Genomic DNA, 27,627 nt, shown 5'->3' on the forward strand with positions numbered 1-27,627 from the left:
GAATTGCAGACTACTGATTACTGAGAACTGTGCCCGGTTCTTCGTATCTTTTAATCTCATAACAACCCTGTGACATCAGTCACATTTTCATAAAGTAGGAAGCAAAAGCTGAGAGAGGTAGATTCGCCCAGGGTCACACACCTAGGCAGGACCAAGACAGGATCCACCTGGCTCTGAAGCAGCTGGCTCTGCTGGAAGCCTTCGTGCAGGCAGGCAAGGGAGCAGGCCAGCCAGGAGGGAGGAGGAGGGCAGTGGCCTGGCCCCGCCCTGCGATCCCAGCTCCAGGCTGCCCCTGGTGTGAGTGCGGTGGGGGGAGAGGCAATGGGTGAGTGGAGTCTGGGAGGTCCGGGGCTCCAGGTGGCTGGGATCCCAGAGATGCCTCAGTGACCCTGAAGCTCAGGCCCCACCTTCAGGCCACACAGTCAAGGCTTGCTGTGAGCACTGCCAGGTGCCCATACCCCCATCTCCATTCCTGGACTAGAGACTTTAACTTGCCCAGCTGAGGCCTGGCAGGGGGCGGGGCACTTTTTCTGACCAGTCATCTGCTCAGTTGAACAGGTCAGGAAAGGGGGGGCATGTTCCAGGAACTGGCTCCCCAGGCTCCGCCCTCCTGTGAGCCCAGGAGAGGTTGTGTGAGGGGTCTCCCTCTTCATCCAAGCTGCTGCCTGCCTTCCTCTTCCCTCAAGAGGCAAGGCAGCGGGAGGGGCTGGAATTGTTTTTTTTTTTTTGAGTCCATATTTTTAATTGGCTTAAATTACAAAGGTCCCCCAGGAGGCCCTGGGAGGAGGGGGACAGCCTGGGAGAGGCAGAGATTCATGGCCAGCAGCCCACTCCCACCTGCCACCCACTCCCCAACAAGGGTCCCAGACTCTTTCGATAATCCTAAAAAAGCCCACGAGAGCACAGGCAGATGAAGAACCCCTTCATCTTCACACGGGTGACAGCCTGCCCTGCCCTGCCCCCACGCTGGCCCTCCCCAGCCAAGTCAGGCGCCCAGCCCAGACCCTGCCCTGGCAAGGCAGGGGACAGCAATCTGCTCCTCCAGGAGGCAGGGCACCATGTAAACATCAGCAGGCCAGATCCCACTTTCTCCAGCCAGGGGAGCCCCAGAGTCCAGTGCTCCACCCCACAGCCTGCTCAGACAGTCGACTCCAGGCACTGCATGGCTCGGTGGAGGGTGACAGCCTGGGGCCAGGTCCTACGTGGGCAGCGGAAGCCCAACTGGCCCCCTTTCTGGCTCTGGAAGTGGTGGCGACAGGACCCTGGCCCGCAGGGTGGGTAGGGGCACAGTCACGCCCTAGCCCCCAGTTCGCTGATGCGCTGTCGCAGGTGAAAGGCAAATTCAAACATGGTGGCCGCGAGGCTCTGGTGGATGAGGTACCGGGGCAGGCGGCCCTGGGGGAAGGCAGGCAGAAGTCACTTGACGGCCTGCCCTCAGCAGGGTTTCCCCTTGCAGCTGGCACCAGCAGGGGGGCTCTGGGTCAGAATGCAGGTGCAGCTCTGGAATCCAGCCTGGGCCGCCCTCTCCCACTCACCCTTGGCGGGAAGAACATGCTGGGCCTGGCTCTTGGCACCAGCCATACAAACAGACCAGGGTGAGGCTGGGCTGGCCGCCAGCCACCCCTCCTCAGGGCCTCAGGACTCACAGGTAAGAAGTGGGGGCACATGCCCTACAGCAATCCAGGGCTAAGAGACCATCTGGACCCTGACCCGAGTTTTCAAGTAAGAAAGGAGCTGACACAGGGGAGGCCCAGGCATGGCAGAGAGCTCCCAAGGTCACGCAGCAACCAAGGCAGCAGCAGGGTCCCCTCTACTCCACGGAACCCACCTGGCAGCCCCCCAGCACCCCACCTTGAGATCTGTATTAAGAATCCAGACAAAGGTGCAGACACGGGGGTTACTGGCCGACTTGAGCACGACGAAGCCCCCGGGGCCATTCTCTCCCCTATGGAAAGAGGCGTCATTGGGGGGACTTTTGGAACAGAGTGAGGCCCTGACACCCCCCAGCAGCCCCCACCACTCACCCTCCATTCTTGGCCCAGCTGGGACCGGGCTGGAAGCAGAAAGGCAGAGCTACCCTGTCTGAACAAGGCTTAACACAGGTGTCCCAGGGGCTGAGAATCGGCCCTCCACCCCCACCCACTCTGTGATGCTTGAATCCTCCAACAGCCTGTTAGTGCTTGCACACCCCCAGGGGCAGGGAGCTCACCACCTTCCCAGCCCTCATCCACTCTGTCCAGAGATTCCAGGTCAGCCCTGCTATGGCAGAGTAGGCTGGGCTGGCACTTCTTACCCCTTCCCTTTCAGGAGGGGACACCTGCTCAGAAGGAGGCTAGGCCTGGGAGGCACAGTTCACATCCCATCACCATTTCATTCTCCCTCAGCTCCACTAAGCATGCCTGAGCCCACTCCGCAGATAAGGAAGTTGGCATCCAGAGAGGAAGTAAGCTTGCCCTGCACCCAGCAAGTCTGTCCAGTGCCCAAAGCAGAGCCTGGCATCCTATCCAAAGAACAGTGCTCCTGCTGGAACCCAGGAGGAGATGGGGAAGAGTGGGGTCTATGGGAGGGGGCCACCCACAGCACCACAGCCTAAGACTAGACAAAAGGGAAGACTTCAGAAGCCCAGGCACAGATGCGGGAAGACCATAATCCCTTTATCTTTGGGGGACTCCTGAGCCACTCCAAAGAAAGGTGAGGGAGTGAGGACAGGGTGAGGGGGACGAAAGGGGACCCAAGTCTCCTTAGGCAGGAAGATGAAACCCAGAGCATAGAGCGTCCTGCTCAGGTCAATCAGCCCAGGGTGAGCACATGACTCTCAGGCCCCTTCCCTGCACGGGTCCCCATCCATGGCCAGCCACTGCTGCATGTCCCCTCCACCCCTCCAGGTGGCTTGGTTCCAGCTGTCCACCACCCCCCACCTCCACAGACAGAGCAGCAAGATTAGCAGGATTAGTGGCCGGGAGGAGCAGAGCCCAGCGGGACAGGAAACAGGAACGCAGCCTCAGCAGGGGAAGTGCCCAGCTGTACATGCTGTACCCTGCACTGCTCAATGCTCCCAGGGGAGGGGCTGGCAGGGGTGACCCCAGGCAAAGTGAGGCTCACCGGACATATTTGTGCGTCGGGGGCTTGGCACTGTGTGCGGTGGCGATCCCTGATGACAAGTATCGGTCCCTGCGCCGCTCAATGCGCCGGACATTCACAAAGTCCCTACGGGAGGGAGGGTTAGTTCAGGGGACAATGACCCAAGGCCAAAGTGCAGAAGGCCTGGCTGAGAGGAGGGAGCCCGGCAGGGACTCACCTTGGGGAGACCACGCCGCCCGCAGCCCCTGCAGACACGTCATAGGAGATGAGGGTGTTGTCTTCCACTCGCTGCAGGATCTGAGGGCCATCAACGGAGACTTTTGGAACAGGTGGCCCCAGGAAAACCCCAGGGATGGGAACTCCCCAGGCCAGCCTCCTCTGCCTGGGCCCTTTACTAAGAGCTATCGCCATCCGCAGGCCCTGGGCAGCACCTGATGAGCACTCCTCCTGCCCTCCTCCCAACCCTCTCAAGCAGGCACTGTTACCAATACACCCACTGTACACATGGGGCAGCTGAGGCGCAGAGTGCTTCAGTGATCCCACTGGGGCGTGGCTGTGCCCCAATCTGTGCCTTAAGAGGCAGCCAGGCTGGGCTCACCTGGCAGGCGGTCACTGTCTTGTTCCACAGCACCATCCTCTCGGGTTGCAGGATCACCTCCTGGTACACGAGCTCCGCAGGGCAGGGCAGGAAGGTCTGGGACAGGGCAGCAGAGGGCTGGGTGGTGCCAGATGGGCTCGGGCAGACCAATCCTTCCCTCTTGGTGGGCACCCACCAGAGGACCCCTCAGCCCCTTCCTAGAGCCTCCTGTGCTGTCTGGGGCTCCAGGACACCCGCTCCCCTCACTCACCTTCAGGATGAACGTCTTGCCGTGAAAGGGAACTTCAATGGTATACACGGTGTCCCCATATTCCTGTGGCAGGGACAGAAGGTGGCAGGGAGGAGAGTGGAGGCAGGGGGTGGGCTGGTGGCACAGAAATGGGTGACAGGCAGGGCAGGTTTTTAACAGCACAGGGTGGAAAACTCCAGGAGTCTGGGGCTACCTGAGCAGCTGTTACAAAACAGCAGCTCTAACAAACCTACGGCACCACTGGCGGGAGAGAGGCTTTTCATGCTGAGTTAAAAGACGGGGGCACAGCTGCCGCTGCAACCACAAAAAACCATGTCTCCAGGCCAATGGGGCTGCCACAGGAACTGGCCAGGGAGAGGGTCTGGGGCATGTTTCCCTCTGTTTTCCAAGCTCTCTACGATCTTTGTAGATAACGTTGTTTTGATCATGAAATGAAACAACGGACACAGAGCAGAAGCCTGGCTTCCCCTTCAAAGCCTGGAGCCAAGGGGGCAGAACAGCAGGGAAGTAAAGACAGGGTGGTGCCAGGAAGAGGGGGCCGAGGGGGGTGGGGGAAACGTCCAATCCAGTTCGGCCTCCTGCCGACCCGAGGGCCCAGCTCCCTCTCTTGGGGCAGGAATATGGCTCCAACCCATGTAATCCTTGGGTTTCCTCCTGAGGCCTCAGAAAAGGGAACAGAAACTCCTAACAAGCATGGGAAGGTCAGGTGGGAGAGGGCTTCTTACATTATTCTTCTCAAACTTCCAGTTCTCTTCCTGGGCCAAGATCTGGTCCACCACTGCTGTGGCCTCCTTCCCCTGGCGGATGTACTCCCGCTCCTGGACGGAAGCAGAAGGCAGCGAGGGGTCAGCCTGGGGCCTACAACTCCCCATGTTCGTGGCCTGTTCTCTCTCTAGACATACCACATGCCTCCCAGAGGGACCTGGCCCAGTCACATGTGGGGGATCTGGGCTGGTCTCCCTGGGCCCTGCAGGCCTGTGGCTGCTCTTCCTGTGCGCCCAACCATGAGGCAGACCCGGGGGGCTGGACTGGTGGAGGGGCATTCAGATGGGCACTGCCCAAGGTTCAGCCTCTACTGGGAAACCCCTGCCCACCCCGGCTGACTCCTGCACTGGCCCTCCTCCAGGCACCCATTCCAAGGGCAGGGGTTGGGGATAGGCAGGCAAATACCTGAGCAGAGAAACTTTTCTTTCCAGCAACTTCTTCATCTGATTCATTGTCAGACCCTGCAGAAAACAGGCACAGATGACAATGGCAAGGGGTGGGGAGAGTGTGGGGAGGTAGTGGGGTTCGGGTATGTGAGTGCAAGGATGTGGGGGGATAAAAGTGTGTGGGAGAGGGTTGTTGGCTTTCCCCAGGGAGCCTGATAGAAGGAATAGAAAGAACAGACCCAGCCTACCCCATTCCTCACAAGGCCCCTCCCTGAAAGCAGTTCCCCCACACACCAGCCCTCACCTGCAAAGGATTCTGGGGGTGAATAGAACTGTCCCTCGGACAGAGCACCGGAGAACAGCAGGGGTCCATGGGCAACAGCAGCCTGGGCGGCAAGATACCCTGGAGGAGCAGACATGGGCCGCCATGGTCCCAGACTGAGCACAGTAACACCCTAGCAGCCTGGGGTACCAACAGCCAAGCTCCCCCTCAGGTTACTGGAGGCTGCTCAGAGGTGGCGAGATGCTTCAGACTGACTGTCATGCCCGCAACTCCCCTCCCTTGGGGCTGGGGCAACCCTCGCTGCACCCCCCTACCCATAAGCCCTCACATCGTTCCTCTTCGGCTTCCTGGGGTAGGACTTTGAAGTCAAGGAACCAGGTCTCCAACCAGGCGAGGACGAAGGAGACGATGGGGAGCAGGTAGCCAAATGCCCCTTTGCTGAGCAGCTGTGGAGGGAGGGGGCTGAGCTCCATGGCAGGGGTCACCCCAAACCCAGAGCCCTCTCCTGTGGCTACCAACTCTAGCCAGCCACACTGGCATATACCCCATTCCTGGTACCAGCTGCTTGGGAACCCTCTCAAGTCTGCAGCAGGATAAACTGGGATTAGGCTGGAGGAATAACTTTCTGATTCTTGGAGCTGCAGGGGGCTAAGTCAGGGAAGGATGATTCCTTAGAGATACCAAAGGACAGGATTCCCTCTCCCCCTAATCCGGACAACAGGGACAGACACCCAAAATTAGAGAAATGCTCCTCTCTAGAAGCATACCACTGAGGTCTGATGCCCACCAGACTGGCCAGACCCTGAGCCACTGACCTCAGAGAGGATGACCTTGACAATGAGGAATGCACTGGACACCAGCGTCGTGACCTGCCCAGGGGAGGGAAGGAGGAAGGGGAAGGCAGAGGCTGGGAAGTGAGTCCTCCTCCATCCCATCCCTTCCACCAGCCCTTCCAGGGCCCAGAAGCTGCCAGGGAAGTGGCATCTTACCGCAATCACCCACCAGTGCCGGAGCCGCAGCACGGCATAGCCCAGGAGCAGTCCAGAGAAGCGGAAGAAGGCCAGGACCTGGTGGGATGGGAGCCAGGCTATCACAGGAAGCTAATGCCCCCCACCGTGCTGCAGGCTGACCTCCCCTCTGGTCCTGCCCCCACATTCCCTCCCTATGGGCATGCACACCTCAGGGGACAACGACTGAGTCAGCACTTCTCTGGGACAATTTGGATGTAACCTTGGACAGGGGTCTTATCTTCCCTCTCCCACCTGGGGCTCTCTGACGGGGGCTTTGTGGAGGAAAGGTTATTTATTTATTTATTTTTTGAGACAGAGTCTCACTCCCCAGGCTGGAAAGCGGTGGCACAATCTTGGCTCACTGCAACCTCCGCCTCCTGGGTTCAAGTGATTCTCCTGCCTCAGCCTCCCAAGTAGCTGGGATTATAGGCGCGCACCACCACGCCCAGCTAATTTTTTGTATTTTTAGTAGAGACGGGGTTTCACCATGGTGGCCAAGCTGGTTTCAAACTCCTAATCTCAAGTGATCCACCCACCCTGGCCTCCCAAAGTGCTAGGATTACAGGCATGAGCCACCGTGCCAGGCCTTGTGGAACAAAGGTTTTAACGACTGATGGCTCCCAAAGGATGGGAGCTGAATCTCTGATCAGACTGGATACATGCTGCAGAAAGAGAACCCAGCGGAAGTCATTTCCCTGCTCCCTCTCTGCCTTCAGGGTCCCCAGGATCTCCCAAGGCCACTCACAAAGATGTCGAAGAAGGAAGTTTTGAAGTTGTACTGGATGATCTCCTGCTCCAAGTTCTTGCGGATGCCTGTGTTGGTCTGTGAGAGGGAGATAGAAGAGCTCTGCAGGTAGCAGCAAGGGCCTGGGGCTGCCCCTCACCTCCGGAAGGGGCAAGAGGTAGGGGAAGAAGGAACCTGGAGGGGAGGCTGTTAGTGCTAAGCCACCACCAGGGGGCCCCAGAAGCACCAAGGGAGCTCAACCCAAGGCCAGAGACCTCAGACACCAATACCACTCCCCTAAGGATCCAGGCCGCCCCGATGGGCAGGGCTAGCTTCCAGCACCCTGCCCAGGAAGGGGCAGGCTGGGAGGCTTGGGGGCTGTGCAGGGGAGGCAATGCGCCCTACACAGGGCCAGCAGAAGGGCGCCGGAAGCCCACCTCTGACAGAATTCCATCTCCCTCCTGGCACTGCAGTGCTCCATCTTCCCAGCCATAATCCATCTGGGCTGATGGGGGCTGGGGGTGGGCAGTGGTGTCAGACGGAGCCTCAGGTAGCAAATCAATTGATTAAGTTTATGCTTAATGGGCAAAATCCATCACGCTGCTGGAGAGGGTGGAGACGGAGTGGATGTGTCCTTGCCCCTGTCCCTACCCCAGTCAGCCAGACATTTTCACCAGGACCCGAGGCCTTGGCCCCGACTCCAATGTCCAGAGGTCTGAGGGAACTGGATGGACAGCAGGCCAGACTGTGGCCCAACTCCTTGGAAAGACAGGGGTGACAGGCCTACGCTTCTTCAGGTGGGGCACCAGCCACCTTAGAGAAGGGAGGACACAGGGGGACTCTGGGCGATGGAGCCCAGGAACCCTGGAGAGGAAGACCCCTCACAACTGCCTAGACCGGGGCTTCTGCTCTCCAGCAGGGCAGCCAAATCTGCGGGGGGGAGGCTTGTTAAAGATACAGATGCTCCCCCACTGAGCACACAGCCCCACCATGTGCCTCTCTACCTCAAGCCCACCCCAGCCCCACGAAATCTGATGCCACCTCTCCTCTGGCTGCTGATGAGGCCTCCAGGTCTGCCACTACCCACCCCACCCAACCCACACCACCCAACACTCCTCTTGCTCCTCAGACTCTGTCCTGGGCTCTGCAGCCCCTTCCACCCTCAGTCACTGGGCCTCAGAGCTCTGTCCTCCTTCCTCTTCTCTCCAGGCTGGGCACCCACTGGTGCTGACTGATCAGGACTCGGGATAGCCAAGTCTCAGCCCCTGCTTTGCCACTCTCTGGCTCCAAATCCCCTGCTCAGCACGACCCTACTGAGGTCCTTGTAACCACTGGGCAACACAGACACAGTCTGTCAGCGAACTAAAAACATATATGCTCCCAAATACAAAACTAAAACTACAAGACTGAAAATCAATACAATATTAAATGTCTGCCAAGGGAAACATCATGTGCACTCTACTAATTGTTCAGTGCAGGATTCTGAAATGTTTCATGACATCTGAAAACAATTAGTAAGTTAGACCTTCTCACTTTGCAATATTCCCAGGTACGCATGAGGACTGCAGAGCAAACGCAGCCAACACAGGCAAATAACTTCAAATGCACAATTACAGAGGCCAGGCACAGTGGCTCATGCCTCTAATCCCAGCACTGTGAGAAGCCAAGATGGGAGGATCACTTGAGCCCAGCAGTTTGAGACCAGCTTGGGCAACATAGTGAGACTCCACCTCTACCAAAAAAAAACAACAACAGCTAAACGTGGTGGTGCACCTGTGGTTCCAGCTACTGGGGAGGCTGAGGTGGGAGGAACCTTTGAACCTAGGAGTCGGAGGCTACAGTGAGCTGTGATCACACCACTGCACTCCAGCCTGGCCAACAGAGCAAGATCCTGTCTCAAAACAAAAAAACAAAACAAAACAAAACAAAAGTAAACTTATCAAAATCTTTTCAGCTCTTCTTGGGTAAGGAAACATGTATTCAATGAAGGATGCAGGTTAAGTTTTAGTGTTTGCTTTGATGTTGGATGAGACCTTGAAAAGGAAGTCTGCCAAAGACCTCAGAAGCTCTGCAGAAGGCCCTGAGCCTGCTGGGCCACAGCTTTTTCATGGGTAAGATGGCCCCTAGGGCCATCCATGGCCATGGCTCTGGCTCACTGAAGGTGCCAGCTCATCTCCAGGGCACAATGGACAGTCACCCTCAGAGCCCTGTCTCTCCCTCTAGCTCAACATGCCCAGCATCAAACTTATTTTCTTTGCCCCGAGCTGGCCCCTTCTCCAAGCTCATCACCGCTATTAACAAGACATTGTTTTCTTGTCACATAAGCTTGAGACCTGGAGGAAGGGCCCTTGCCATCCAGAACTCTGATGGGGAGCCCACGCTGCAGAAGGAAAACAAGGGGAGGACTCATGGGGCTGAGTTCCTTGCTGAGGTCATCGGGTCAATTCCGAGGAGGAGCTGGGACAGAACTGAGCCTGGAGTGCCCAGCTTCCAGAGCTCCTGCTTCTGTGGGCTTGGCCCTGCCCGGAGACCAGATCAGGCCACTGCCAATTAGACTGTGTTCCCGAGGGTGGGCCAAGCACTATGTGGGGTGGGGGTGGGGCAGCTCTGGTCTCCAGGCTGCCCAGCAGCATCTTTTTTTTTTTTTTTTTTTTTTGAGACGGAGTCTCGCTCTGTCACCCGGGCTGGAGTGCAGTGGCCTGATCTCAGCTCACTGCAAGCTCCGCCTCCCGGGTTTACGCCATTCTCCTGCCTCAGCCTCCCGAGTAGCTGGGACTACAGGCGCCCGCCACCTCGCCCGGCTAGTTTTTGTATTTTTTAGTAGAGACGGGGTTTCACCGTGTTAGCCAGGATGGTCTCGATCTCCTGACCTCATGATCCGCCCGTCTCGGCCTCCTAAAGTGCTGGGATTACAGGCTTGAGCCACCGTGCCCGGCCTCAGCAGCATCTTATTAGAGCCACTGGGAACTGGGAGTTTTTCCTGTTTTGCTTCCCACTCTGCCCTCTGCTTTTATTTATTTATTTATTTATTTATTTATTTATTTATTTAATTTATTTGAGTCAGGGTCTCAGTCTGTCACCCAGGCTGGAATGCAGTGGTGCAATCATGGCTCACTGCAGCCTCAGACTTCTGGGCTCAAGCGATCCTCCCACCTCAGACTCCCAAACAGCTGGGACAACAGGTGTACACACCACACCCGGCTAGCGTCTGCTTTTAGCACAGTACCTAGGACACAGCAGAAACTCAATGTTTGCTGAATGAACGAATGAATGAATGAATGATTGAACAAACAAATGAATGAACCAACTGGAGCTGGAGGGCAGTGGAGCAGTGGGGCAGTGGCAGGCAGAAAGAAGACAAAGGTTTCAACAGCTCAGGCAGAGCTGGGTCTCCCCTCCTCCTCTCTCAGGAGCCTCCACTAGGGGGCAGTATGGGGCAGAGGCCAAGAGCATGAACTCTGGAGCCAGAGGGTGGGTTCAAGGCCGCAGCCTTCACACATGTGCATGCAGAGGGACCTTGGCCAAATGATGCAACTGCTCCAAACCCCTCCACAGCCCTTCATTCAGAATATGAGAACCCCTGTTGTTCCTCCCAGTCTTCATTTTACCCAGCTAACCAACCCCAGGGGAGAGGCAGCCCTCCCATGTGGCAGATGGACAAACTGAGGCCTGGGTGGCCTGCAACACAGCCTGTGCCCCAATCTCGCCTCCACTCACATTCAGTTCGATGATCCAGAGCAGGGAGATGAAGAGCAGGTCGAAGGTGACAAAGAGACAGAAGGTACGGCGAACATCAGAGATGGCCCTGCGCTTCTCAGGTGGCGGAAGGAGGTGCGAGGAGAGGCTCTGGCTGTGGGACAGCGAGGAGCCCAGGGAGGCCACGGCAGGCAGGCTGCACTCCAAGTCTCGGGCCAGCTCCCCAGGCAGCTTGCTCATCCTGGTGGGCCCCCACCTCAGGGCGGGGAGGGCGGGGCCTCAGCAGCAGGGCTGGGAGAGAGGCAAAGGCAGAGTCCAGTCAACCTCCTCCTGTCCCTCCCACACAGCCCCCAGGGCTGCCACTGGCTCCCAAATGCATTTGTCCCCACACTGAGTCCCAAGCCCACGGCCCAGGGCACTGTTGCCCAAACGTCCTCCACCAAAGAGCCTGGCTCCTAGGTTGCAGGGCTGAGCATTCCGCTAATTATCTGTCCTTCCTGGTGCTCCCTACCCCAAGCCCAGCAGCCACAGGGTTCACCCCTGGAGAGTTCTGGGGTCCCTCTGCTGGGCACCTACCCACTCCCGGATCCCTGGGGCAGCAGCCTGCTCCTGCCAGGCCCAGCCCTGAGCTCCAGCCTCTGGTCCTGTCAACAGCCTCTGGGCCTGCCACCACCCCCAGAAGAGGGCCCCAAGCTCTGTTCTTTGTTTTCCAAGCACAAAGCCACATTCCCTCCCAGCAGCCAATCTTCCCCTCCCACCCCCTAATCCATGGCAACTGGGAGGGCCTTCCTAGAGCAGTGTCTGTGTATCTGGAGCTATGGAGAGCAGGCATCTTGGTCCCTCTCAGCTCCACCGCCCCTTGCCCTGCCCAGGCCCAACCACCACCATCTCTTCCTGGACCACTGCAATCTGCTTCTCACGGGTGGGCCTCCAGGCTGCCTCTCTCATCCTCCTGCTCTTCACATAGCCGGCCTAGAGAACGCGTTCCAATGCCCTCCGAGGGTTCCCCACCCTTCTCAGGCTAACAGTCTCCTCCTCACCAGGCCCTCTCAGTCCAGGCCTGCGGGGTGGCCTCTGCCCAGCCCTTCTTCCTGTCTTGCTGCCACCGCCACTCTGGCCTTCTTTTACATCCCTCAATACAGCTGCCCTGTCCTGCCTTGGGACCTTGGATCTAGCTCTCCCCATGCCTGGAATGTTCTCCCACAGACCTTTCAACAGGCAGCTCAAAAGTCCTCTCCTCAGAGAGCCTCCCACCCTACTGCCCCCACTCACAGCATAACATAGTGAGCTGCCTTCCTTTCTTCACTGAGCTGGGTCACTAACTGAAATGATCTTTATTGTTTTCACTGTTTCCCCTTGTCTCACTAGACTGGAAACTCCACGACCTCAGGGGCTTTATCTGACATGGTCACTGCTGTCTCCCTGTTGCCCAGCACAATGCCTGTCAGGCAATAGGTGCTTCCTGATTGTTGAATGAATGAATGCTCAGCGGGTCTCCTGGCCCTCAGCTCCATGCTACACAGCAGACAGAAACAGGGCAAACCCTAAAGAGAGGAGGAAGCAGCCACTCTGGAGGCCAGCCCGGTGCTCTACCACCCCCCGCCCCATGTCCACTCAGGGCAGGGATGGTTCTTCTTTTACAGATATGACAACCAAGGCCCAGAGAGGTGAATGGACTTACCCAATCCCTTACCATCCTGTGCCAGCATCGGGCTCTCAGGAACCCTAAAGACAAAAGGAACTCTGGCACTCCCTCCCTGCAGGTAGCCCCCAGGCCTAGGGTCTCTGCTCCACCCATGTGCTGGGCTCTAAGAGGCCCCACTCCTTGGGTGAGAAGGAAAGGTCCCATTGAAAGTCAGAGAGGAGCTGAAGCAGGGAGGCAAAAACTCACCAGGTTGGTGGGGCCTGAGCTTCTGGGACTTGACCAAGAGGCTCCCTGAGTCTCCCCCACACCCCAGCACCAGGGGGTAGTTTGGGGGCTAGAGGAAGGGGAGCTCTAGATGTTTGTCCCTGATCTTGGGAAAGCAAGATCTAACCACTCTCCCCTCCTGACACAACCCATCACACTTTCGCTATGTGGACTACCTTCCTGGGCCCCTCAGTCTACCACGTCCAAAACAAGCACAGCTCAGTCTGTGGCTGGCAGGAGGTTCTGAGCAAGCCAGCTCGTCCATCCCTCTGCCCCGTGCAAGCCCCTACGAACAGGAACTGACTGTTCGCAGCAGAGTTGGGGGACAGGCGAGGCAGAGGTACCAGGCCAAGGCTACTCCCAACACCACACTCTGAGCCCCAAGACAGGTTCATCTCCACAGTGCCACGGAGAAGCTGGGCTCAGCTCCGGAAAGAGGCAGTGGGGAGGGGATGTGACAGGCTGCTGGCAATGGGACCCTCAACATCCGTCAGCCAGATCTGTGCCAGACTGCACGCTCGGCACATCCCTCATGGTGACAGGACGCAGCTCCAGGGCAGGTGACATTTCCCTGTCTCTGACAGCCCTTTTGTTTGCAGCCAGACCTGTCTCCCTTCCTCACTCTCTCCATCTCTCCTCATCTTTTGTATCTGTTTCACAAAGTAACTTTCCATCTGTGTGGGGTTTTGTTTGTTTTTTTAGAGGCAGGGTCTTGCTCTGTCAACCAGGCTGGAGTGCAGTGGCACGATCATGGCTCACTGCAGCCTTCAACTCCTGAGCTCAAGTGATCCTCCTGCCTCAGCCTCCCAAGTAGCTGAGACCACAGGCGCCCGCCACCACACCAGGCTAATTCATTTTATTTTTTTTAGAGATGGGGGTCTCACTATGTTACCCAGGCTGGTCTCAAACTCCTGGGCTCAAGGATCCTACTGTTTTGGCTTCCCATGGTGTTGGGATTACAGGCGTGAGTCACTGCGCCTGGCCTGTATTTCTTGTAAGTATCTTTTTACCTGTCTCCCTCTCCCTCTCCCATGTCTGTCATTTCGGGTTTGTTTGAAATGATGGACATTTATCATCTCCCAGTTCAGGAGGCTGGAAGTCTGAGAAAGGTGTTGGGAGGGCCGTGCTCCCTCTGACCCCTTCCTTGCCTCTTCCTGGCTCCTGGCAGTATGTGAGCAATCTGTGCGAGCAATCTGGTGTGATTCGGCTTGTAGCCACACACGTCGACCTGTCTTCGTGGTCACTTGGCGCTCTTCCCATGTGTCCATCTTCACACAGCCATCTCTTGATACGGACACCAGTCATACTGGGCCACCTTCCTCCAGTATGACCTCACCTTGACTGATCACATCTGCAATGATCCCAGTTCCAAATAAGGTCACATTCTGAGGTACAGGCTGTTAGGACTTCACCGTATCCTTTTCTGGGGGACACGATTCAACCCCTACAGTAACCTATCTGTTTTTTTAAGAGATAGGGTATTCTTGAAGTCCTGGGCTCAAGCAATCCTCCCTCCTTGGTCTCCCAAAGTGCTGGGATTACCCATCAGCAGTAACTTACGGCTTTAGTATCTGCTTTATCCTTCTTACATTTCTTTTGTACAAAGGAATATACTTCCTTTGTATATATTTCTTTTTCTTCTCTGTGGCCCAGGCTAGAGTGCAGTGGCACGATCCTGGCTCTCTGCAACCTCCACCTCCCAGGTTCAAGTGATTCTCCTGCCTCGGCCTCCTGAGTAGTTTGGATTACAGGCGCACGCCACCATGTCCAGCTAACTTTGTATTTTTAGTAGAGATGGGGTTTCGCCATGTTGGCCAGGCTGGTCTTGAACTCCCAACCTCAGGTGATCTGCCTGCCTTGGCCTCCCAAAGTGCTGGGATTAGAGGCGTGAGCTACCGTGCCTGGCCTTATATTTCTTATATCCTTTCTTTCTTTCCTTTTTTTTTTTTTTTTGAGACAGAGTCTCGCTCTGTCGCCCAGGCTGGAGTGCAGTGGTCATATCTCAGCTCACTGCAAGCTCTGCCTCCCAGGTTTATGGCATTCTCCTGCCTCAGCCTCCTGTAGCTGGGACTACAGGTGCCCGCCACCTTGCCCGGCTAGTTTTTTTGTATTTTTAGTAGAGACAAGGTTTCACCGTGTTAGCCAGGATGGTCTCCATCTCCTGACCTTGTGATCTGCCTGTCTTGGCCTCCCAAAGTGCTGCGATTACAGGCTTGAGCCACCGCGCCCAGCCTTATTCTTTCTTACATGGACAGTAGCTTGCTACAGATGCTCTCTTGCTTGTTATTTTTTCATTAACAGTATATCCTGGTGAGCACTCCATATCAGTTTTACGTTGTCTTTCTCGTTCTTTGATAGAGATGCTTAGTACTCCATTTTATAGACAAACCCTAGTTTATTCAGTCTCCCATGAATGAGCGCTTAGATTTGTAATTCCAGAAATGCTGCAATGAATAACCTTGAGCATATATACACACACAGACATATTCCCGTTGTTGGAAATATATCTCCAAGACAGATTCCTAGAAGTGGTATTGCTGGGTCAAATTGCATATGTGGTTTTGTGAGGTACTGCCAAGTTCCCTTTGCAGTTTGCACTCCCACTAGCAATGTACAAGAATGCCTGTTTCCCCACAGCCCACAGAACATATCGTCATCCATGTCTGTCTGTATTTTTCCCCATCTGGGTCTTCCTCTCAATCTATCTCCCATTTATGAGTCTTTCTCTTCACTCCCATCAGTCTCTCCCACTTTCTCCACATTTCTCTCTCTCTTTTCTCCTCTATCTGCCTCTCTCCTCCCTCCTTCCCTCCTTAGTCCTTGCCTCACTTCCAGGTGCTGTCGCTCGCCTACTCCAGGCTACTTCTGTGTCTGTCTTTCCCTCTGACTTTCTCTCTCCCTGGGGACAGGACTTCAATGGCAGCAGCTTGGGTGTGAGACACACTTGGAGTGGCAACCACACTGACACTCACACGCCCAGACGTCCCTGTCGAAGCGAGAGACACAGATGGGGCTGGAACAGAGGTGTTGCGGGAGCCCCAGAGAGTTGAAGATGCCAGGGAGTGTGGGAGCCAAGCATGGGGGCTCGAAGGCAGGGGCGGTGGCAGTTGGCCAAGAGTCAAAGAAAGGGGGTTCGATATCACCCTCCCACTGAAAGCAGCTCAAGGTCCAAATGACAGCCTGTACAGTAGGCAGAGCACTGGCCCGGAGTTAAGGAACCTGTACCTCAGTCTCCAGGTAACCACTAATTCCACATAACTATGGGCAAGTCCTTTTCACCAAGCCTCTGTTTATCTGGGGGAAAGTCAGTGGTTTTTTTCAATCATCTCCCTCCGCCGTTTTTTAAAGAGAGGATCTCACTCTGTCATCCAGGCTAGAGTCCAGAGGTGTGAACATGGCTCACTATAGCTTTGACCTCCTGGGATCAAGTGATCCTCCTGCCTCAGCCTCCCAGGTAACTGGGACCACAGGCACACATCATTATGCTCAGCTTATTTATTTATTTTGAGATGGATTCTCGCTCTGTCGCCTAGGCTGGAGTGCAGTGGTGCCGTCTCGGCTCACTGTAAGCTCTACCTCCTGGGTTCAAGCGATTCTCCAGCCTCAGCCTCCCAAGTAGCTGGGACTACAGGCGCCCACCACCACGACAGGCTAATTTTTTGTATTTTTAGTGGAGATGGGGTTTCACTGTGTTAGCCAGGATGGTCTCAATTTCCTGACCTCATGATCCGCCCGCCTCAGCCTCCCAAAGTGCTGGGATTACAGGCATGAGCCACCGCGCCCAGCCATGCTTAGCTAATTTTTAGTTTTTGTACAGACGAGGTCTATGCTGCCCAGGCTGGTCTTGAACTCCTGGGCTTAAGCGATCCTCCCACTTCAGCCTCCCAAAGTACTGGGACTACAGGCATGAGCCACCACACCTGGCTACAAACCACCTCCTTTTCAAAGCAAGATAAAAATTTAAAATAATAATACCTTACTTGGAACCTCAATATATAAAACAGATAAAAACCAGACTGCTTATGGGTAAAAGCAGCTACTGAATCCCACCTTTCAGCCTTTCCTCAAACTCCAGCATCACCCTGAGCGAGGCCTCACTGGCTGCAGTTTGAAAATGGGGCTCACTCAGATGACTTTGAAAGGTCTTTGAGCTCCATCACAGCACCTGTCAGTCTAAGTGATAAAAACCTGCCGTGGCGTGGAACTGCCCTGTGCAGTCCCCAAAGTGCTCATTCTCTGACTGACTGTAGCCTGCCGAGCCCTGGAGGCATCACAGCTAGCACCAGCGCCCACCCACCACACCCACCCTCCTGATGAGGGGGAGGCAGGAATGGACAATATGGAGACGGCCCAGCCCCCTGGGAGCAGCACCCCACCCACTGCCAAAAGAGCCCACTGGTTGCTGTCACTGGCCTCTCCCAAGCACCTTCCGAACTGTCAGAGGGGAACAGCGGGGAACAGCACGTGTGGCGTGAAAGAGTCTGCCTGGGATGGCTGCAGACTTGACAATTGAATGTCTGCGGAAGCTGAACTGCTAAGGCTTGGGGAGGGAGTGAGAGTGGGAGGTAGGAGGGAAAGTGGAGGGTTTCTTTTTTTTCTTTTTTGAGATATAGTCTCGCTCTGTCACCAGGCTGGAATGCAGTGGCGTGATCTCGGCTCACTGCAACCCCTGCCTCCCAAATGCAAGTGATTCTCCTGCCCCAGCCTCCCAAGTAGCCAGGACTACAGGTGTCCACCACCACGCACGGCTAATTTTTGTATTTTTGGTAGAGATGGGGTTTCACCACATTGGCCAGGATGGTCTCAATCTCTTGACCTCGTGATCCGCCTGCCTTGGCCTCCCAAAGTGCTGGGATTATAGGCAGGAGCCACCGTGCCCAGCAAAAGTGGAGGTTTTACCATCCTGGGTTACAGGGGGAAGTGGGTGGGGAGGGGGGAAAGTCAGGTGCCAGGGCACAGAGGATTATTCCTGAGGCAAAGGGAAGGGGTGGGCACAGGCCCCCACACCCCTTCCCAGGCCTTCTCTTCCTCACCCCAGGATACAGTAGTACCAGCCCCATTTGTAACGGGGTTTTCGGTGGTGTGCTGGACTCAGGGCAAACAGGAGGTGGCTGGTATCATGGAAAAAGGAATGGACTCTGAGGTCACAGTTCAAATCTCAGACTGCCTCCTTCCTAGCTGTGCGATCTGGGGCAAAGCATAACCCTTCTGAGACTCAGTTTCTTCAGCTGCATTGAAACAGGCAACAATAGGCTGGGTGTGGTGGCTCAGGGCTATAATCCCAGCACTTTGGGAGGCCAAGGAGGAAGGACTGCTTGAGCCCAGGAGTTCAAGACCAGTCTGGGCAACACAGCAAAGCCCTATCTCTACAAAAAATATAAAAATTCGCCAGGCGTGGTAGCACACAACTGCAGTTCCAGCTACTCAGGAGCCTGAGGAGGAAGGATCACTTGAGCCAGGGAGGTGAGGTTGCAGTGGGCTGAGATTGTGCCACCGCACTCAAGCCTGGGTTACAAAGGGAAACCCTGTCTCAAAACAAAACAAAAAACAACAAACAAAAGGTTAAAATGGTAAGTTTTATGTTATGCATATTGTACCATGACAAGAAAAGGCAAGAAGCCAGACATGGTGGCTCACGCCTGTAATCTCAGCACTTTGGGAGGCTGAGGAAGGTGATCACCTGAGGTCAGGAGTTTGAGACCAGCCTGGCCAACATGGCAAAACCCTGTTTCTACTAAAAATACAAAAAATAGCCACGTGTGGTGGCACGCACCTGTAGTCCCAACTACTTGGGAGGCTGAGGTGGGAGGATTGATTGAACCTGAGAGGCGGAGGTTGCAGTGAGCCAAGATCACGCCACTGCACTCCAGTCTGGGTGACAGAGTGAGACTCCGTCTCAAAAATAAAAAAATAAAAAGGCAAGAATCCCTGTGTCACAGGGCTGGGTGTTGAGGTAGGTCTCAGGAAGGAGTATGGTAAGTGCTTGGTCAGTGGTGGTTGAGATAGACTAAGTAGCTGGCAAGACTTTTCGGGTAAGTGGGGGCTGGGAGCGGTGGCTCAGCACTTTGGGAGGCTGAGGCAGGAGGATCACTTGAGGTCAGGAGTTTGAGGCCAGCCTGGCCAACATGGTGAAATCTCATCTCTACTAAACATACAAAAAAATTAGCCAGGCATGGTGGTGTGTGCCTGTAATCCCAGCTACTTGGGAGGCTGAAGCAGGAGAATCACTTGAACCCAGGAAGTGGAGGTTGCAGTGAGCTGAGATCACACTATTGCACTCCAGCCTGGGTGACAAAGCGAGACTCTGTCTCAAAAAAAAACAAAACAAAAGAAAAACCTTTTAAATAAGAGGTAAACTGTGAGAGGGGGAGGTTACATACACTACAGTGACATATAATAAAAATCACCCTAAAAGGCCTGGGTTCAAATCTGAACTCTACAATTCGCCTGCTGTGTGGCTCAGAGCAAGCTCCCTAACCCTCTAGCCTGGTTCCTTCATCTATAGAAAGGCCAGGTTATTCCAGCTGCAGGCAGAGGTGAATTCCAGGTTGGGGGAGGGACAGGAAGTAGAGGACTGTACTGGCTCCCTGCATAGACTCTTAGGGGAGTGCGGGCAGAGACCGGTTCCTCTGCAATTGCAAGCTCCCACCCAGGAAGCAACATCAGCTGACCCTTCACGCAGACAGAAGAGGAGGATAGCAGGATGGTTAAGCCGCCTCCCACTCACCCACCCCCAATTTTCAATTTCCACAAATCTCAGGCTGCAGAACCACAGACGGGGTTCCCTGCTAGCCCTTGGTCATACCCCAGGGCAGCCACCTTTCTTCAGGGAGGCAGCTCCAAAGCCCAGCTGACCGATCACAGCTCTCAGTAGGCATTTATCAGCCAAGGCAAGTCTGCGATTTTTTTTTCTTTTTTTTTGAGAGAGGGTCTAGCTCTGTCACCCATGCTAGAGTGCGGTGGTATGATTACAGCTCACTGCAGCCTCTAACACTCCCCAACTCAAGTGATCTTCCTGCCTTAGCCTGAGTAGCTGGGGCTATAGGCAGACGCTACCATGCCAGACTAATTTCTAATTTTTCTTTCTTTCTTTCTTTCTTTCTTTTTTTTTTTTGTAGAGACAGGGTCTCACTATGTTTCCCAGGCTAGTCTCAAACTCCTGGACTCAAGCAATCCTCCCACCTCGGCCTCCCAAAGTGCTGGAATTACACCACACTTAGGCTTTTATACCTGGCCTAGGCCTGTGATTTGCACAAAGTCACCTACTCACTGTGCAAGCCTCCACTGCTCCATCTGTAAACTGAGGCTACCTGTCTTGACCCTGGGCTGTCTGGGGCACCAAAGGAGACAATGATAATGATTAGCGTGCCTAGGACAGTGCCTGGCACCACAGAGTAACTGGTTAATGTCTAACCATATAGACATTAACTACCGCTATCACTTCCAGTCTCCTGGCCCTTTCCCACCTCCTAGCCTCCCAGGGAGGGCTGGGCCAAACTTTACAAGTTCCAGCTACAGCTTATTCCACAGAGCTGTGCTCTGGGACTCAGGGGAAAGGGGAACAAGTCTCATCTATATCTAAAGATGACTCACATCTCTGGGCAGAATGAGTTCTCCAAATCCCCCAGAGGCTAGAGGAACAGTAGACACAGGTCCTCCACACATCCCCCTGCCATATTCCACAGGAAATGCTAGCACCAGCACCCCCTGCCCATGGGGGCTTCCCAGGGAGTCCCTAACTCAGTACAAACCAGGATCAGTGAAGCTGAGAGAACTGGACTCCATGCCAGGAGATGGGTCAAACCTCAGATTTCCACCTTGCTAGTCACTTAACCTCACCATGCCTCAGTTTCCTCCCCTGTAAAATGGGGTTAACAATATCACCTACTCCTTATAGGTTTATATGGATTAAATGACTTATTCAATGCAATGGCCTAGAAGAGATTCTGACACAGAGTGGTGGCTGCATGAGGGTTAGCTGGGATTACTTTCCTGCTCTCTTCCAGAGAAAAAGAGAGTCTTGAACTCTGACTGACTGGTGAGATGGCTTCAGGCCAGGCCTGGGGTTGTTTTGAGTCAAGCAGCCCTGTCAATGCCAAGTTAACAGAGAGTCCGCAGAGAGTAGAAGGCAGAGGCCCTGGGTGTGGAGGAGGTTGGCCTGTGTCCCACTGCTGGCTGGCCCAGGAGGGTGCTGGTTAGGGGAACGCAGGATAGCAGACCAGAGAGGCTGCACAGCATCCAGATGGGCCGGTGCAGAAGACACAGATCCAGCTGGCCGTGGCCTCCGGTGGCACCCTGCAGACATCATCTCCTTAATGCATCACACCCCCTCCCAGAAGCTATAGTGATGACTCATGGGAAGGAGAGCTGCCCACGTCCCCCAGCCAGGAAGGGGCACAGCGGAGCCGACCCCAGAGGAACATGGCCTTCCCCCATGCCAGGCTGGGACTTTCTAAGTACAAATGTTGCTGCCTGCAAGAGCACTTGCTAGCTGGGGGACAGTGTGTCAAGAGGCCCTCTTTGGGCTGAGCAGTCATCTGGTCACACCTCCCTTCCACATCCAACCATGAGCAAATCCTGTTGTCTCTTTCTGCAAAATCCGGCCAGTATCTGCCCACTGCTCACCTACCACTGTGTCACCCTGTCCAGCCATCACCTCTACCTGCCACTCTTCCTTGTCCTCACCGCTTCAGCCTGTTCTCAACACAACAGCCACAGGGATCCTGTTAAAAACCAGACCACATCTCACCAGTGCCCTAACCTCCAATGGTTTCTCCAGAATAAAGGCATAAATCCCCACCCTAGCCTACAAGTCCTTCTCTTCCCCTTTCCTCTTCCCCTCAAGCTCTCTAATCCAGTCACACTGGTCCCTCACTGTCCACAGACACATCAAGCATGCTCCTACTCCAGGGCCCTTGCACCTGCTGCTCTGTCAGGAGCTCCTCCCCAGGTCTTTGCATGACTTGCTCTCTCACTCCAATGAGGTCCCTATGCAAATGTCCCTTTGGAGAGACCATTCCTGAACCCTTATTTAGCCCCCACCCTCCATCCCTTACCCTGCTGTATTTTTCTTCACAGCACTTGTCACCCCTGACATATGATACATTCATTGGTCTGTGTTTACTGCCCATCATCTCCCACTGGAATGCAAACTCCATGAGAGCAAGGACTTCCTGTGCTTTGCTCCCTGCTGTATGCCCAGTACCAGAACTGTACCAGGCTCAGAGTGAGCTTCTAGGAAATGCACTGAACGGCCATTTATACCCTTCCCTACAGCAGCACATGCACAAGTGCACATGGACACTGACGCCCAGCTGGGAGAGCAGCCCCTCCCTGCCCAGGCTGCCTCTCCCGGAGCTGGACTCCACCCTCTGCGGGGGTCTTCCCTGCCCAGAGCCCAGGCACTCTCTCCACAAGAAGGCAAGAGGAACTGGTTTCCTGGGGGCCCTCAGGCAGGGTGCCTGCTCCCCTCCGAGCCTGACTTGTAGGGAGAAGACTCAAGGTGAGTTAACCTTGAGTCTTTGATAACAGGGGAGGGTTAAGGAGGAGGGAGGACTCCAGACCCCAGAACTCTTCTTTTGCTATGTGGGTCAACACTCGCAGCCTCTACTCTGCGGATCATTGGCTGCTCCCAGGACACACCATAGCCCATTGCCTGGGCTCCCTGTTTCCTCATTCTTGAATGACCTCCTTCCTTTGGGGAGAACTCTGGCGCTTCAGACGACTAGTTCAAATGTCACCTCCTGGGCAGAGCTTCTCCTCACCCTCCAGACTCCCCTGACCTTTCAGAACTCTGGGTCAGCACTTCCCTTATCATAGCTAGATGTCTCTAGGCCATCTGTCCTAAGCTCTTGAGGTCCAAGTCACAATCGCAGTGCCTGGCCATGATACATGTCTAGTAAGTTAGCCTGGGGATCCGTAATGTCCACCTTGGAAGAGAGGAAAGGATGTGGGTTTGGGGTTGGACACCAGTCCTAGAGGCAAAAACCTAACGCCATTCCTTATTAGATTGTGTGCCCTTGACCAAACCACTGGGTTTCCCTGAACTTCAGCTTCCTTTTCTTTAAAATGGGGAGAATATAGTGCCTACTTCACAGAGCTTGAAGGGATTAGAAATAACACATGCAGTGTCTGTGCTTAATTAACAGCAGCTATTACTACTATTCCCCATGGGGACAGTGTTAGAGGCAGGGCGCTGGCCAGGCAGGTCCAGCATAGCACTTTGCCCAAACTGAGAGTCCCAGCAGTACTGCTAAATGGAAGGTAGACCCCGGCTTCAGGGGGCCGACCCAGAATGGCACTTTTTTTTTTAAGAGACAGGTCTCACCATGTTGCCAGACTAGAGTGCGGTGGCTATTCACAGGTGCAATCATAGGACACTGTGGTCTCAAACTCCTAGGCTCAAGCCTCAGCCTCCCAAGTAACTCTGGGTCAGCACTTCCCTTATCACAGCTAGATGTCTCAAGGCCATCTGTCCTAAGCCCTTGAGGTCCAAGTCACAGTCACAGTGCCTGGCCACGGTACATGTCTAGTAAGTCAGCTAGTCTGTGGATCCGTAATGTCCACCCTGGAACAGGAAAAAGGGTACGGGTTTGGGGTTGGGCATCAATCCTGGAGTCAAAAAACTTGGGAGTAGGTTCCCAAGTAGTTGAGCCTACAGGTATGTATCACTGCGCCTGGCTAGGATGGCACATTCAGGGTTACTGGCCCATGCCATCAGCCTCGGGACAGCTGGCTGACTGGCCCTACTGTAGCCCTCCACAGAGGATTTGGGAAATCCCCTGGAGAAGTGGGAGTGTAGAGAGAGGAGGACACAGCTCCAGTGACAAATAAGACCCAAAGCCAAAGCCTGGCTCCGTTTCTCCTTTCCTTCCGAGGAAGCGGAAGGCGAAGAGTTAAGCCAAACAGAAACAAGACTCACCACCACACACTCCTCCCCCGAGCCGAGCTGGAGGCTCTGCGGTTGCAGTGTACAGGAAGACCCTAACACACTGAGACCCACTCACCCTCCTTTCCCCTTGTGCCAGGCCCTGTGAATCATCAGGGATGCCCCCAGTTCTGTGATTCCATGACCCCTGACCCACTCAGGGCCAGTGAATAAGGCCCCACCTGCCCCCTTCGTGCTGCTACTAAACCAATGAGGTCAAGTTCCCAAGGTTACTCTGGAAAGGGCCAGTCATCTCGGGAGAAAAGGCTCTCTAAAGAAAAGGCTCCCAGAGGGCGAAGAACAAGGGTGGGGGGGGGGGGGCGGTTTTAGCACAGGATCCTCCAGGCACCAACCCTGCCTGGACAAAGCCAGGATTAGCCTCTCCTCGGCCAGAAAAAGGGACACTTATCTTTTGTCCCACTGATGTGGCAGCTGCCCCCTTGGAGGCTGGGACCCCAAGGCAGTTTCTGGGAGACATGCACACCTGGAGTCAGGAGACAGTTCTTTAAATCCCTGCTGAGTGATCTTGACCTTACCTCCCCTGAACCTCAGCTTCCTTATCTGTAAAGTAGAGCCAACAAGGTCTCGCACTCAGAGGAACAGGCACAAGCTGCCAGATGTGCTGGATTTTTGGTCTCCCGCACACTGCTCTCCCTTAACAAATCTAGCTGTGTGAGAGCTCAACTTAATGCAACACGCAGGTACCAAGGGCTACAGCATGCTGGACAGTGCAAGTCCTGGGGCCAAAGGACCCTGTTCTGGTCCATCAGGGACTCTGGGTCTGGTGAGGAAGACTGGCAGATAAATAATATCATGCTGTGATCAGCGCTTTCAGGGAGGAATGAACAAAGGACCGTGGGCTCCCAAAGAAGGGATCATCTGACCCAGGCTGGAATGAGTGAAGTCAAAAAAGCCACAGGGAGGAGGTCATCTGACCCTGGCCTTGAAAAGTCAGCATCTATCAGCTGGAGGCAAGGAGGGTGGGCATTACAGGCAGGCAAAAGAGCTCCAAAAAAGGCCCAGCCCAAAGGCATGCACCATGGCCCTACCCAGGGGGCCTGGCCCCAAACACCAGGTACTAAGCCTCCAGAGCACAGATGCCCCCAGGCATGGTCCCTGCTGGCTCCCAAGTCAAGGGATGCTTCCTTATGGCCAATACAGGAAAGGAATTGCCAGCCTCAGCAGAGGATGCTGCCTCTGTCTTCCTCAGCTCCGTCTCCCCTGTTCCCCCACCCAGCCACCATCTACTGGAGCTCTGTTCAGAGGACCCAGCTTTCTGATCTCTGAGCCCACTCCAGCCTCTGCCTCCTTCTGATAAAATCCTCCCCTCGCTTTATAGCCCCCATTAACTGTCAGCCCCTCAGAAGCCACCCCTGGTCTTTTTCTCTCTCTAGTTCCCAGCTCTGTATACATTTCTCTAGATTGAATGCTTGCCATGTAACATGCACACATTTCCAGATTGGTTTTCCCGAACAGACCAGGTCTGAGCCTTTTTCACTCTTGAATCTTCACTCAATAAATCCAGATCCTGCCCCCCGTGTCCTCCACTCTAGCATTTTATTTATTGACAAAGAGCCAGGCTCTATCAAATGACTAGAAAGCCACATCGACCATCCTCAGACAACTTATGAAATTAAAAATCATAACTGGTGAGCTATGTTGTCCTTACATAATAGTAATAACTATCTTTTTATTTATTTATTTGAGAAACAGGATCTCACTCTGTCCCTCACACTAGAGTGCAGTGGCACAACCATACCCCACTGTAACTTCAGATTCCCAGGCTCAAGGGATCCTCCCACACGTACCACCATGCTCAGCTAGTTTTTTAAATTTTTGTAGCGATGGGGTCTCACTATGTTGCCCAGGCTAGTTGCAAACACCTGGCCTCAAGCGATCCTCCTGCCTTGCCTCCCAAAGTGCTGGGATCACATGCATATGCCACTGCACCCAGGCAACTCACTTTTATTGAGCATTCTTGTGCCTAGCACTGGTTTAAGACCTAAACCTACAATATTTCATTCAATCCTCACAACCCTATGAAGTAGGGACATTCCTACCTCCCTTTTACAAGTGAGGAAATTGCGCAGCTGACTTCATCAAGGTCACCAAACAGGTCAGAACCCAGGCAGTCTGATCCGGGAGTCTGTATTCTCAGCTACTATGCTATTATGGACAGGGTGCTACAGGACACAGAGGGGCAATTAACCTTGGGGGTTGGGGGGGTGCAGTGCTGCCTGCGCTGAAAAACCTGTAGAAGGTAGCTCAGCAGACAAGAGAAGGAGGTTTTCAAGCGGCGGGGGCTGGTGTGTGCAAAGTGACGAAGATACGAACAGCAAGGGTAGGCATGGCACATGCTGCAGTGCCATATTATTGGACCTTAGGGTGCACATAGGAGACTGCTAGGTCAGATCACAGAGAGCCGTGTAAATTGTGCTAGGCGTTCAGCACATAGGCAACAGAAAGCCAGAAAAAGGTTATCAGCAAGGAATTGGCACCATCAGACTTGTGTTCTAAAAGGATCACAAGACTTACAGTTTGGAGACTGGGTTGCAAGCTGCCAGGGCTGGACTGTTGGGAATTGACAACACATCAACAGCGTGGTAACAGAAGAGATGGAGTGGGCCCAGTGTGAAGGATGTTCACGAAGCTGGCAGTACTAGGTCACTTTTAAGATGTGGGACTTGAAAGAGAGGAGAAAGTGTAAGGTAATTACCAGATTTCCGCCTGGGTTAGGGTAGAGGAAGAATTAATCTGCACGGAAAAGACCAGTTCAAGTTTGGATCCGGTGAGCTCCACGTGAAGCAGAGCTGTCCCAATGGCCGCTGGATAGTCAAGCGTGGAGCTCCAGGGAAGGGCTGCGCAGAACATGTGGATCTGGGTATTTAGTTGGCGTAAAGCTGAAGCCGCCGGGGTAAATGAGACCACTGAGATTCAGTGTACAGAGCGAGGAGTTGGGTGACAGAGGAAAACGTGAAGCGGGACTTCTGACCGACTGTCAGAGCGGTAGGAAGAAAACCAGGAGACACTGACTAAGCCAAAACAGGGGTGGGGTGGGGGAACCTGTCATTAGGAATGAGTGTCAATGGTACTATGCACCTCTAAGAACTCAAGACTTTAAAGGGCCCTTTCAATATCAATTAGGAAGTTATTCACAGCCGTTTCCAAAGGAAGTTGGGGAGATAAGGGATGACACTGAGACGCAGACCTACCGGAATGCGTAGATGTTTTCCTCTCATCCCAGATTCCGACCCCTCCCCATACCTGCCCCTGCTCGTAACACCCAGACACCTTCCCCTCGCCTCTCTCCTCAGTTAAGACAGAGGTTTTGGAAGGAGATCCCGAACGCCCTCCCCGGGCTCCCCAGGATAGGGGAGTCGCCAAGAGTCAGTGCTGGAGACCTCGACCCGCGCGGGGCGGAGCGAGGCCAGGCAGAGGAAGGGGGCGGAACCTGAGACGCAGCGGGTGTGGGAAGGGTCGGATGGAAACCAGCATAGACAGCGGATGGGGAAGCGGGTTCGACCAGCGGGAGACGGCCCTCTCACGCCACCCGCTCCCCCCGACCGCTCCGGGACCCACCTGCTCCATGTCAGCCACGGCCCCGGCTCTTCCCGCCCAAGCCGCCGTCCGGCTCTGCAGCCTCAGTAGCGCCTCAGAGCGGAAGAAGATCTTCCAGCGGCGCCACTTCCGCCGCTGAGTCTGCCCCTGAGAGCGAAGCGGTACGTGCGTCCGCCTGCGGTTCCGCCCCTTAGCCCCGCCTCCAGCCCTGGCCCTGCGCAGAAGCGGGCGCGAAGGCCGAAGTCTAACATAAGGGTAGGGGAGTGGAAAGAACACCGGGGCCGTAGTTATTAGGCCCCACAGGCCTGGCTCTGAGGGAAAAAGGAGAATTTCCCGAGGGGAGCCCTGTGGGGATGGGGGAATCTTTGGAGGAATCCAGTTACTCGAGAAGGACTTCCCCACCCCACCCACCCCACCTGCCTCCTTCACCTATCCCAAGC

The 27,627-nt window shown here is 54.8% G+C and overlaps 1 protein-coding gene across 2 annotated transcripts; it reads right to left on the reverse strand.

Annotated features, from left to right (window-relative positions):
- Positions 1-32: 32 nt before the first annotated feature.
- STARD3 (StAR related lipid transfer domain containing 3) lies at positions 33-27,334 on the reverse strand. Of its 2 annotated transcripts, XM_073005345.1 has the most exons (16): positions 27,209-27,327; positions 26,165-26,312; positions 10,815-11,084; positions 7,119-7,196; positions 6,353-6,430; positions 6,179-6,232; positions 5,692-5,809; positions 5,385-5,483; positions 5,100-5,155; positions 4,655-4,747; positions 3,930-3,992; positions 3,680-3,775; positions 3,299-3,378; positions 3,103-3,207; positions 1,852-1,945; positions 33-1,395 (listed from the first exon to the last, which is right to left on the reverse strand). In XM_073005345.1, the coding sequence occupies exons 3-16, from the start codon at positions 11,031-11,033 to the stop codon at positions 1,291-1,293; spliced, it is 1,338 nt and encodes a 445-aa protein (XP_072861446.1). In that variant the 5' UTR covers positions 11,034-11,084; positions 26,165-26,312; positions 27,209-27,327; the 3' UTR covers positions 33-1,290. The 2 variants fall into 2 exon arrangements, with proteins under 2 accessions (XP_072861446.1, XP_008011050.3); XM_008012859.3 differs by lacking the exon at positions 26,165-26,312 and having other exon boundaries at positions 27,209-27,334.
- Positions 27,335-27,627: the final 293 nt, after the last annotated feature.

Source organism: Chlorocebus sabaeus, chromosome 16 (genome assembly GCF_047675955.1).
Source record: "Chlorocebus sabaeus isolate Y175 chromosome 16, mChlSab1.0.hap1, whole genome shotgun sequence".
In the NCBI taxonomy this organism is placed as follows: Eukaryota; Metazoa; Chordata; class Mammalia; order Primates; family Cercopithecidae; genus Chlorocebus; species Chlorocebus sabaeus.

What these genes read in the sequence shown, in the direction of transcription:
- STARD3 (XM_008012859.3), bottom strand. Translation starts at nt 11,033, where the DNA reads ATGAGCAAGCTGCCTGGGGAGCTGGCCCGAGACTTGGAGTGCAGCCTG. An exon ending in GGAAGCCGAAGAGGAACGAT is followed by an intron (nt 5,484 to 5,691) that starts GTGAGGGCTTAT and finishes CTGCTCCTCCAG; the next exon opens with GGTATCTTGCCGCCCAGGCT. An exon ending in GGAAGTTTGAGAAGAATAAT is followed by an intron (nt 3,993 to 4,654) that starts GTAAGAAGCCCT and finishes TCCCTGCCACAG; the next exon opens with GAATATGGGGACACCGTGTA.